Source organism: Lottia gigantea (genome assembly GCF_000327385.1).
Source record: "Lottia gigantea unplaced genomic scaffold LOTGIsca_44, whole genome shotgun sequence".
NCBI lineage: Eukaryota > Metazoa > Mollusca > Gastropoda > Lottiidae > Lottia > Lottia gigantea.
In genome coordinates, this window is record NW_008709540.1 from 1,182,773 (window position 1) to 1,196,430 (window position 13,658).

The 13,658-nt window shown below is 33.8% G+C and overlaps 1 protein-coding gene across 1 annotated transcript; it reads right to left on the reverse strand.

Annotated features, from left to right (window-relative positions):
* Nucleotides 1-9,996: 9,996 nt before the first annotated feature.
* LOTGIDRAFT_123623 (hypothetical protein) lies at nt 9,997-10,959 on the reverse strand (the record flags this gene model as incomplete). Its single annotated transcript, XM_009060763.1, has 1 exon — nt 9,997-10,959. One exon carries the CDS (start codon nt 10,957-10,959, stop codon nt 9,997-9,999), a length of 963 nt encoding a protein of 320 aa, XP_009059011.1.
* Between the last annotated feature and the right edge of the window lie 2,699 nt (nt 10,960-13,658).

The following is a 13,658-nucleotide window of genomic DNA, read 5'->3' on the forward strand; positions in this document are numbered from 1 at the left end:
ATATTTAAGTTCAAACCACCAATTTCTCAATCTAGTTAATTTCCTCTGACATTTTATGACGCAAAACTTACCCATGAAATTAAGAATTTTGGCATGTTTTAAATTTAGTATTTACAGGATTTCTCAATTATATTATTTCGATTATTAATAGATTACTGATCGGTAGCTTACCATCAATAATTGATCTCAATGCTGTAATCGATGCCCAGCCCTTGTGCTTGCCTTATAGCTCTCAGTCCTAGCTGTCAGTAACTCAACCAACTAACCAATTCTCACTTTCCAATTGGTTTCCTCTAAAATACCAAAGCTTTGTTTGAAAGGTTTTAATCAAGAACGAAAAGAATCAATGGTTCAGGTGGTGGCTTTCATTTTCCTCCCAGCTTGTGGACCTCGCTTCAGTGGTTCCAGGCCCCTGTCCCTACATGTTGGGCAAATTGGCAGCAAAATTTTGTACTGGGTCTTTAATGCTGGGCCAACTTTTCCTGCATTTGATCCACAATGACAGCAGACTGTGAGGGATCCCTTCCTGGAACTGTAAAAGGCCCATTCAACAGGACTGGCACACGATATCCCAAGCCTTGAGAAGACAACCCCATCCAAGGCATTTCACCAGAAACTTCAACCAACAAACCTGTCGATCCCGATGTGTCACGGCCCTCCGTATCAAGCGTGTAATCGTTCACTAACTTGTTGAACATCGAACACGGCAGAGTGTCAATGGCAGGAGTGCCTTGTGGTCGCTGCTGTCATCAGATATACTGGCTTTGACTGCCATGCTTAACAACTTATTACTTGTCAAATTCGCCATCACCGCTTACTTTCTCACTTCCTCCCTCATGTTTTCAGTGGCCATGACCAGATGGGGAAGGCACCCCGTCATCGAACGGGAGCCATGCAAATGAGAATTCCCGTATTCCCATTCTTGTCCAATCAAAACGCGCATAACTGTTATCAGTCATGAGATAAACGATGGAGTTAGAATGGCATATTCAGCATGGTAAACACTGGTCATAGATTACAATAAAATTATAAGAAATGGTCATAATTTGGCAGTAGCAATACATGGATTTAGTCTGTACGGAAATAGGTGGACTTTTTTTACCTTCTCATGCAGGGGGATACTTACGCATAATATTTTTTTTAGTGAAAAACTCCCACACGGCACTTTTTACATTATTTCAAAACGACCCAACCGGGAAATCCGCAACAAAGATATTTTTAAGGTTGGCCTTAACTGTTATAAACTCAATGCCTTTATTTCCCCCTATCAATAATAATTTCAAGAGGCCAGATTCAGAGTTCGGGAAGTTTCAGAATGGTCAACCGTTTCAATAACATCTTTAAGAGAGTGTCAACAAGTTACAGACTAGGGTCTTACATGCGATTTTCTACTTATTTTATCAATAAATAATATCAACTTGTCATGCTTTTATTTACCAAGTTCTATGGCTCCACTGTTTATTAATAATGACTTATTACTAGCTTTCAGAACATTAATTAACTCCCTTGATAGACTTAGACTGCTCTACAATGATTTATAACCAATTGGATATAGAGTTAACGCTGTAAGTTGAGCTGTCACGTGAAGTCTATTGTTTCATGTTATTTATTAATTTCAGTTAATCAAGTTTGCTTTTAATTCCATGTAACTAATTTTCTTATTTTACTATTTGTATTTAGGAGCTGTGAAATTTAATCCAATTGCAAAAAATCTTAACTACATACAGAGAGCATGGGGTCTCGTATCTCTTGAATAAAAAGTATTTATTTAATATCAATTCTGATAGACTGTATCCAGGGCCTCATACACTTCTCTCATTTGAATATCAAGATACATTTTCCTTGACTCTCTGATCTCCATCATTCTCAGGGGGAATTCAGATACAAAATAAATACTGTGTTACTTGGAGATTAAAATGTTGCAATACATTGCATTGCCCCCTTTTTATTCAGGCCTGTCTACAGATTCGATATATATGTAGAATTAGATCGTGAAATTCCTAATTTGAAGTATTTTTAAAGGAATTATGCGATATTTGTACATTTCTAGTGCTTCTGAAGACTATTTACATATATTCAAGACTGAAATCAACCCCTGAAAATGGCGAACCTGTCCCTTTAAAAAATCAGACTGCCCCTTTAAAACTGATGTCTCCTGTAAGACTATATTATAATATCATATCTTGAATAACATGCAATTTACATTCAGTTATCATATCATACAACTTAGTGAGGCAAAAATTCGGTTTCTTCACCAGACGTTATACTTTTCATACCGGTACAATAAATTATATATCAGTAACAGATTCCGGTATTAAAGCAGTAATATTCAGAGTTACATCTCTGCTGATTTACCAAATATTGTGTTAAGGGAAATGAGAACAACTTATTACAAAAATATCAAGCTATTACAGAAAGTCTGTGAACACAAAGCCCTTCTACTGTTTTCTGTCAAGGGCTCTGATTGGATGTATTTGTTAGCATACAATCCAATGAAATCACTGCATTCATTACATGGATAGTTTTTGTTGTAGTCAAGGTATTAGTATGAGGTTCTCAATAGACTGACTTTCACAGAATCATTCAAATTGAACCAATCCAACTACTACGGCTACCAACAACTACCTAGTCTGCGATATCAGCATCCGTTGGAAGCAAACGTTAACTTGTCATCCACCAACAACTACCTAGTTTGCGATATCAGCATCCGTTGGAAGCAAACATTAACTTGTCATCCACATCAGCATCCACTGGAAGCAAACGTTAACTTGTCATCTACCAACAACCACCTAGTCTGCGATATCAGCATCCGCTGTCGAGAAAGCCAACGTTAACTTGTCATCTACCAACAACCACCTAGTCTGCGATATCAGCATCCGCTGTCGAGAAAGCGAACTTGTCATCTACCAACAACTACCTAGTTTGTGATGTCAGCATCCGCTGGAAGCGAACGTTAACTTGTCAACTACCAACCAACCCACCTTGACATTGTGAGGATGAGATCAGAAGTAAGATCTATTAATTTCAAAGTGCTAATTAGTAAATGTCTACACACCCAACTTTGAAATAAATCATACACTTATTTTATATTGTCTCTTCAATACAGGATCATAGTTTTAACAACACTGATCATTATACAACTAATCAGGAAGTCAAAGCCAATTAATCCTGTCATTAGTGTTAATTAAGCAACAAGTTCCCTCAGGTCACACAGCGGTCAACCAGCAGTCAAGCTATAATAATACAATAAAAGTGACTACAAATTAGAATAAACCAATGCAGAACTATAACTTACATGTTTAGTGAACTGAATTGTCTTATTGCCAATTGGTAGAGCTGGTATGATATATTCAAGAATTGATGTATTGCAATATATCAGGTATGCCACGATACGTATTGTATCGCATCGTGTATCAATACTTGACGATACCTCTCATACCTTAGAAAGTGGTGCTTTTTTATGAAGTATTCATTGTACCCTGCCTGGCGTTTACCCATCTTCATTCGCCTACATGGTACAGAAAAGTAGGACGTAAAACTCATTTCATTTCATTTTTTTATGAGGTATATTTCTTACTGACTTGACTGAAATTGTTGGAAACTATAAGACGGAGGACATTAACCACTTCTATCAACTACATTACAAAATGTCCCAGTTATAAAGTTACACATTAAAACATACAGACACTTTAAAGAGAAAATGTTCATTTTAACCCATTTCACCATTTCTTCAATCTAACTCAAATACACTGTTGTTATAAGATCTTTATAAGGATTTAGAATATACCACTGAACAGACAGTTTCCCTTATTGTACACAGATGCAGATCCTCAGGTGCTATGTCAATAATTCTCAAAACATAAACCTACCTCATAATTGTTCAACATCAGTAATAAAAGTGACACTGACAGTCCACTAAGGTCAGTTTATATTTTAAATGTGTTCTACTTGACTGACTTTAAACTCAAAAACATACTTTCTTACATTCCTTTACTCTTAAAGAGACAGATTCGCCATCAGTTTGAAAAATTAGCTGCAGAAACAAGAATCATTTAACTTAGCTGATCAGTAAGTGTGTTCACATCTCACCTTCGAAATTATCTGTGTTACAAAAGCTAAAAAGTACATAGAAAGACATATATAGAAATAGAAGATGAAATTCCTAGTTATAGGTATTTTTGAAGGAATTGTTTCTGAAGATGATTTACTTATATCAAAGAACCAAATCAACCCCGAAAATGTTGAACCTGTAAAGCAGTTTTCTAAACTTTTTATATATGTATTGGTGTGCACCTTTACAATATTTAGTCAGACTTCGGTGGGTCTTGCAAATCTACTTAAATTAAGCTTTTGATAACATCACTATCGCAAAATCTACTTATGTTATACAAGGCATTTTGTAACAGTGAAGTCATAAAACGTTACGTTTTAGTGGAATTGCAACAATCAAAGACGTCTGATTGAAAAATGTTAATTGATGCTACCAGTTTTCCAAGTAAACACATAAACAGTGTTTAATCCCTTTAATAGAATAATTTAGGTATATACCTAAATCTAGATTTTCTTTATATAGCTGGCCAAGCTCGTTTAATACAGCTTAAGAAGTATATAAAATACCGATGGTGCACAAATAACCAGGCTATTCTAGAAATACATACCCTAGGATATCCTTGCTCTCAGATTGTGTTGAGTATACACAGCCAGAAGTCCTGGTTATTTGGTTTGTCAACTCAGAGAATTCTTTTCCTTGTTCATAATCCTAACCATGTATAATACACCTGATAAAGTTATTCTCCTATGAAACGTGTATCTTAATAATACAGTCTTCAAAGTCATGTATAACAGCTTATATTACCATTTCAACTATAGTAATTTATTCCAAGTCCTTTTCTCAAATCTATAATTATTTCCTCCAAACTCATGCGTATTAACTAATATCGGCACTTCAACTGTAGTATTCTACTCTGAACCTTTCATAATTCATAATTATTTCCTATTTATATCTACGCTCTACAATATTGGTAACAGTGGTATTTCTATATCACTCTACAATTGATATATTGAACACTATTTTAACAGTGGTATTTCTATATCACTCTACAATTGATGTTTTGAGCACTATTTTATCAGTGGTATTTCTATATCGCTCTACAATTGATGTATTGAGCACTATTTTATCAGTGGTATTTCTATATCGCTCTACAATTGATGTATTGAGCACTATTTTATCAGTGGTATTTCTATATCGCTCTACAATTGATGTATTGAGCACTATTTTATCAGTGGTATTTCTATATCGCTCTACAATTGATGTATTGAGCACTATTTTATCAGTGGTATTTCTATATCGCTCTACAATTGATGTATTGAGCACTATTTTATCAGTGGTATTTCTATATCGCTCTACAATTGATGTATTGAGCACTATTTTATCAGTGGTATTTCTATATCGCTCTACAATTGATGTATTGAGCACTATTTTATCAGTGGTATTTCTATATCGCTCTACAATTGATGTATTGAGCACTATTTTATCAGTGGTATTTCTATATCGCTCTACAATTGATGTATTGAGCACTATTTTATCAGTGGTATTTCTATACCACTCTATTTTTACAATAAAAATATTTTAAGATATATCTACATTATAACATCTTATTGAACCTAATGTACTCCGCAGTACAAATTGTAAAGAATTTGAATACCAGTTCTATTCTTAGAGAAGATTCAAGACACCTGCAATGAGGCATGCTGAGAAGAATGTAATTAAGTGGTTGAAGAGATTAAGATATAATGTTTTAACATAACTTGATCTACTACTTCAAATTATCTGTATCATAATATACTTCTCTTATAGTACAAGATAACAACTGCTAATAACATGTTTACATTATTATCAAAGTATTTAATCATGTTTTAGGATCATGGTCACTGTACTTGGAGAGAGTTAATGTAAGAAGAGCTTGCACAATACAGCTGTGAATTGATACATAGGGATAATAGATGTCACACAGAGGTGTATTTAAGGGGTGGGCCATTTGACCATAACAACTCCAACACCTCTCAGATCTGTGAAAAGTCTTTCTTAAGGTCCTCTAAATTCTCAAGATTGTTCTCAGGCCATTGAAATCCATATAGTTTTGGAAAGAATATAACTAAATAATCATTACTCCCTCTATTACTGTTAAAACCAAAATTTCTTCACAACTGATATTAATTAACTAATTAAGAAGATATGACTTAATCATTATTCCTGTTTATACGAAGGGATTATAAAGAGGATTTCTGAATTTTTTAAGTGTATCAGGGATACTGATAGCATCAATTTGCACCACAGACATCTGATTGAAAGTTAGAATGGTGCAAATTGATGCAAATATAATAAATTTAGATTATCTCTATACAATCCCTTAAATGCTATATAAGGTTATTTACCATAACTTGATTTGGCACTGAGTTTTTTGTGTTTGACTCAAAGTTATCTTTATAATGTAGCAGTACCAGCATAACTAATATTGAAATTATAAAATTTATTATCAGTGCCAACTTGAATTAAATCATCTTTCCTAATTATGAATGGGTCGATGGGTACAGAACTGATCAAACAGATAGCACAGATCATTGCCAAAAGGTTTCAGTCAGCTGAATTTCAGATTCTTGGAGAAACTGAGTTGTTTAATATAACCTTAGGCTTCACCAATTTATTTTCTTGTCTTGAAAAATTTGTAAAGGCAGGAGTGAGAAAAGATATACCGGGTAATAGAAAAGACAAAAAGTGTGTGTATTTGATTTAATCAAAAATCATAAAAAAAATTTAAAATAGGGAGCTTTTGCTATATTTTAGTGGGAATGAAGTTTTGTTATCTTTTTGATTTCTGCAAAACCGAGGTAGGAGGATCCATAAAACAAGACGACAAATAGGTCTGGCCTTTTGAATATTACTGTCATTGCTGTCTTGACTTAGTCATGATTATGTTCAGCCCTAGGGCAAAGTTTACGTTATGCTCCACTATGGAATGAACACAAATGATAAAGAGGAAAATCATTCAAACTTGTAGAGTTTTATTTAGAAACACATACCAGTCTTCATCTAACACCAGTATTGAATTCATTCAAAAAGTGTTACGGTTTCTACATTCATTATTATTTAGATGGAAAATTGTGTTTTCTCACAATATGAACTTCTTCAAAGTATCATTTGGATGGAATTTATGTCATATAACTTAAGCTTATTGCCATGACTACTGCCAAGTGTAAACTTCCTCTACGGACTTTTTTCCCAGAAAGAAAATGTTGGACACAGAGTTGGATAAATTTGAAGAATCTGATGTAAGGTTATGGCAGTTGAAAATTAACTAAATACTGCTCCTTAAAGAGACAGGTGTGCCATTTTGGGGCATTGATTGAGCGTTGAATATATGTAAATAGTCTTCAGAAGTACGAGTCGTTATTTTAACATTCAAACTCTGTTAATTCTGGCCATGCATCGATTTGAAGGGTCAAATTTGACGGTGAGGTGTGAACACTATTAATGATTGGCTTGGCTAGAAAATTCCCCTTCTGAGACTAAGGTTTGATTAGTAAAAAAAATGGCGCAGCTGTCCCTTTAATAGAAATATTGTTGAGGTATACACTGAGTAACTTTGTGAATTATTCCTAGAAATTTTTAGAAAACTTCTGAGTAAAACTGTCTCCCTCCCCTCTCTTTTATAAATATGTTGTCTGAACAAGTTCTTCGGTATATCGGATTTAGCCCATTTTTATTGGCTATGAATTTGAATATAGGCCTAACCTTTATAAGGGTACCAGTAGGGCCCTAGTGATAATCTTAGATCAACATTGCGTTGATTATTATAAAAAAAAAATATATAGCTTGATTTCAACAGAATATGTCCCTTTGTAAAAATTCAAAGTTTTAATGCGTTAATTTGATAATTTATTAAAATTCACTTTAAAAAAAATGGTCAAAATTTGATAGAAGCTTACCAACGAAATTGCAAATACACCCTTAACCATTTGCCATTGGTAGACCTACTGGAAAGAAGAACTCCATCAAGTTCACGAATATAAAGGATTCTGTATATGAAATGAAATGAAATGAATGGAGTTTTACATCCTACTTTTCTGTAAAGGATTCTGTAAAGTGTAAAAAAGTTACATAGGCCTATATATAGGCTAACTTTTCCTTCCAATTTTTATTGATATCAAACAAAAAGTATCAGTTTAGATCTATTTAGAAACTGGAAAAAGTTTTTGGCAATTAACCATTTGTTTGAATTGTCTTCTTTGTAAACAAATGAACAAACGAATGAACAGGGTGAAAGGTTATCAAAACAATCACATACAAAATACACACTCACTAATTCCTAATCGAAGTACATCGGGTCAAATGGATATTTTACCGCGTTATTTTTATTGAAAATTGAATGAAATCAATAATATGAAGCTTACGATAAATAGGCCTAAAGTAAGCAATGTCAACCACTTGTTATGCCCTTGACATTACAAAGATAGGAAACGAAACGAAAGGCAATAAAAGACACTTACCCGCACAGAAAACTAGAAACTTCTCAAAGCTTGAATTTTACCAATAATCAACTGTTGAACTATTTTTGTCGGTTTTGTTTCTCCACACAACCAGTTCTCGTGATACGAAGGTGAAAATGATTGTCTGATCGATGGGAGATGACTTTGTTTCTGGTTACTTTTCAGACAACAAATAAATTATGAACCTGCAAACACTATTTATGTGCTGACATAAGTCAACCTTAATAAGACCATTCATATTTAGCCGCAGTGGCTTGGAAAATCAGGTGATGGGGCCACTATGTAAAATTTGTAAAAATTTGAAAGTGGGGTGGGCCATAGCCAGGAGCATCTCTTTTTCCCCCACCCCATAGAAACGTCACTGCTTGGCAGCCCAAATATTTTTTGACTTTGTAGTTAGGTTTCTAATCAGTTGTTTTCGAGGATTAGTATTATAACTTGGTATTTTGATACAATTTCTCTTCACTAAGTGGACATTTACATGGTATACTTTGAAAGATCAATATCAAAGGTGTCTTCAACCTTTATCTTTCTATAAATCTTTCAGGATGCTTGAACACTTGCATTACCCCTTTTTCCCCTATATATCTTCATTATTTTGTGATTTTCTCTTAGGTTAGCACTGCAATCTTTCATTATGTTAGAGAATATAACCTGACTGAATATATTAAATTGTCCAAAAGGTATAGGCTAGATTAAAAAAGTGCCTCATTAATCCCCAACGTTGAAAATTCGTCATAGTCTAAACACAGAGTTCACACAGAGTGTTATGGTGAAAAAACTGTTTTTGAAAAAGAAATATGAAGTTCATAAAGCAGACATTTACCATATATGTAATGACAAAAATTCATACAATAAATGAATTTATAAAACAAGTAATAGAAATATTAAAAAAGAACTTAACACATGTTGTAAATCAGATGGTACCCTAGCAAATACAGCCAAGGAAGCCAATGACTGCATTGAATAACAGAAGAACATTAACATTTGATTGAGGTAAAACAATTAGCACAAATATAGGCTATATACCATACGAACATGTCAAGGTCAAGCTATTACAAACACATCTAATACCTTGACATCATTAGGCAATTTTCTTGTATCAAAAGTGTTTGTAAATGCAGTTAATTTTATAACAGATACAGATACAATCAGAGATGAAAGACTGAAAATAATATGGAAAGAAAATGAGTTTTATTTTTATAAAAGAAATAAAATTTAATAATAACAAGGTATTTGATTGGCTATCATCTTGTCCAAACCACACCCCCATTTCTCATACTTTCTGGGGACAACATCCAAACTAGTATTCGGGATATTGGATATATATTCAACTCTCAAAAGAGAAAACAATTTTGTATCTAAAGCTTGCTGACAGGACTGGTGTCGTAAGACTTACAAAAAAAGTCTAATGAGGTCAATGTATGAAGCAAAGTTCGTACACTTTTGTCAAACATCACATTTGTAAGGTTTCTCTCCAATGTGTATTCTCATGTGACCTTTAAGTGTTGATGCTGCATTAAATTGTTTTTCACAAACATCACATTGGTAAGGTTTCTCTCTAGTATGTATTCTCATGTGATCACCAAGATGATTTGATTGTGTAAAACACTTTTCACAAACATCACATTTATAAGGTTTATCTTTAGTATGTATTCTCATGTGATTATCAAGCTGACTTTTCTGTGTAAAACACTTTTTACAAACATCACATTGGTATGGTTTCTCTTTAGAATGTATTCTCATGTGATTATCAAGTTGACTTTTCTGTGTAAAACACTTTTTACAAACATCACATTGGTATGGTTTCTCTTTAGAATGTATTCTCATGTGATTATCAAGTTGACTTTTCTGTGTAAAACACTTTTTACAAACATCACATTGGTAAGGTTTCTCTCCAGTATGTATTTTCATGTGATTATCAAGCTGACTTTTCTGTGTAAAACACTTTTTACATACATCACATTTGTAAGGTTTCTCTCCAGTATGTATTCTTACATGAGCATTACGATCAATTGCCCGTGTAAAAAACTTTTCACAAACATCACATTGGTAAGGTTTCACTCCTGAATGTATTCTCATGTGATTAACAAGATGAATTTTCTGTGTAAAACACTTTTCACAAACATCACATTTGCAAGGTTTCTCTCCAGTATGTATTCTTATATGAACATTACGATCAATTGCCCGTGTAAAAAACTTTTCACAAACATCACATTGGTAAGGTTTCACTCCTGTATGTATTTTCATGTGATTATCACGAACATTTTTCTGTGTAAAACACTTTTCACAAACATCACACTTGTGAGGTTTTTCTTCAGTATGTGCTCTCAAGTGAATACCAAGATACCTTGCTTTAGTAAAACACTTTTCACAAACTCCACATTTATGAAAATTTCTGTTTTTTTCCATGACAAAATTCAAACGTTAGATTCTGAGATATATAGGACTCAGACCACTAAAACCTCTTACGAATTTATTTTTTGCTATTTTTAGAAATCCTCTTTCTGTCCCCTTTCCTTAGTTTTTGCATGCCCAATTTTGACTAATTTTTGGTCTAAATTTGGAACATTTTGCATTTTCTTTAAGATTTTGTGAGAGATATTTCTATATCATCAACTGGATGTTGATATCCGGTAGTGGTCTACTTTCTTTTTGTCTAGTTCAAAATTTTCATGGTCATCGTATATGGAACTTTTTAGAATGTGTCTTGGGTTTGCCAAATTACAAGGTTTACCTTGCCCTTGAAGAAATCTATCGACATAGTCGGAGGAGGGGGGAGGGGGGGGGGGGAACCACTAAGGAGGAACTTGTAGAGGGAGGAAGCGGCTTGAATGTGGGTCACGTGATTTTGGTCGAGGTGCGCGCATGGCAAATGATACACTTCCGTCACTTCAGCTTTGAACATTTCAAAATGTCGAGAAAAACTGTGAATCGGGAGAGAAAAACAATGAATAAGTAAACTAAATGAGCCATGATTTGGTAAATATTTACATCACGATAGTGTAAAATTATATTTGAAAGGAACTATAACTCGTTGACACGAACGTTGGCGTCTTTTTTTAATAATATTTATAAGATTCCAACAAAGTAAACAACCTGGAAGTGTAGTGAAACCTATTTTCGTGCATATACGTATTCAACACCGAATTTCGTCAAAGTTAAAATAACGGAATTTTTGGCTCTACTTCACTTATGTACCTCTATATGGATAAAAAAAATTGAAATCATAAAGAGATACATAAGTGAAGTAGTGCCGATTTTTTTTATGTCTTAGTCTTCGATGTTTCCTCAGATATTCTACAAAATACAGTGGTGTAACCTATTTTCGTGGATATAAGGATTCAACCCCGAATTTCGTCAAAGTTAAAAAAAAGAAATTTTTTTTTTTATGTCTTAGATGTTTCCTCAGATATTCTACAAAATAATTAAAATTGGTTTGTTTCGATTTTCTTTATGAATTCTTCACTTTGACCCATATTTCATGAGCAACCAACTCGGCAACGGCGGCAGAATGCGTCACCTATTTTCGTGTACAATGTTTGAACTATAAATAAGTCTAAAAAAACACATTGTATGGATACCGGGTGTTATAATTAACTTCTCTTAGTATTTATCTTTAATATCAATTCATTATAACTAGTGACAATTCCTTCAAAGAACCACGATTTAAAAAAAAAAATAGTGACTGACAAAATAAGATACGTAGCGTGATTTATTGCTAATAGTCACTGAAACAACATAAGAATATGGTCCCCTTTGTGTTCCATAGAAATTTTCTGCTGACACGGAATCCGCTAGTTGATCACGTGACTTCATTTGTTGGACTACATTCTAGCAGACGACACTTGGAATTCCGATTACGGCTAGGGATTATAAGGAAATTCGGATGATAAAAATGGTGACGTTTGGTAATAACTGAAATCCGCCATTTTGTATTTGTCTTCTATAAGTATACATTAATACATTTTACCTTGCTTGCAACTACTGGATTCATTCTACTAGTTGATATTGTAGAGAAACCCCACGTTTATTAAAACAAACTAATGCGAAGGTCGCTCATGTAAATTATTAATCCTTTCCGGAAATCCATGAATAATAGGTTTCCACGAAATTAGGTTACTCTACTGTAATTGTTTTGTTTCGATTTTCTTTATGAATCACTCACTTTGACCCATATTTCATGAGTAACCAATTCGACAACAGTGGCAAAATGTGTCACCTATTTTCGTGTACATTGTTTGATCTATAGATAAGTCAAGAAAAACATGTATGGATACCGGGTGGTATAAGTAACTTCTCTTAGTATTTATCTTTAATATCAATTCTAAATAACTAATGACAATTCCTTCAAAGAACAAGGATAAGAAAAAAAAATAGTTACTGGCAAAATAAGATACGTAGCGTGATTTATTGCTAAAAGTCAGTGAAACAACATAAGAATATGGTCCACTTTGTGTTCCATAGAAATTTTCTGCTGACACGGAATCCACTAGTTGATCACGTGACTTCATTCGTTGGACTATATTCTAGCAGACGACACTTGGAGTTCCGATTACTGCTTGGGATTGTAAGGAAATTCGGCCGATAAAAAATGGTGATGTTTGGTAATAACTGAAAATAATGGATTCATTCTACTGACATTGTAGAGATAACCCATGTTTATCAAAACAAATGCAAAGGTCACACATGTAAATTATTAATCATTTCCCCAGATGCACCAAAAAATAGATAAGCACGAAATTAGGTTACTTGACTGGCCATTCTGGCAACCGGCTTTTTTTCTTTCTCTCCCCCTCTTTTCTCACATCCTTTCTTTTTTTTCAGGTCTAGTTTTCCGACGGTTATTAGATAATCTAACCAAATCAAACCAGCGACTATCAATCAACAAGAATTACCATGATCAGAATTAGTTTGGAAGAATGAAGGAGATCGAGTAACTCACACATCAACATCCAGGGCTGAGTTTCACCGCCATGTCATTCGACCCGACCAGATCAATAACTATATCCACATATACCTGTGCATGGCACTAGATTTTTAGAGTTAACTGGGCATAAAATTGCTGAAAAAAAAAACTTTTCCCTGCATCAATAGTCAATCTGTAAAAT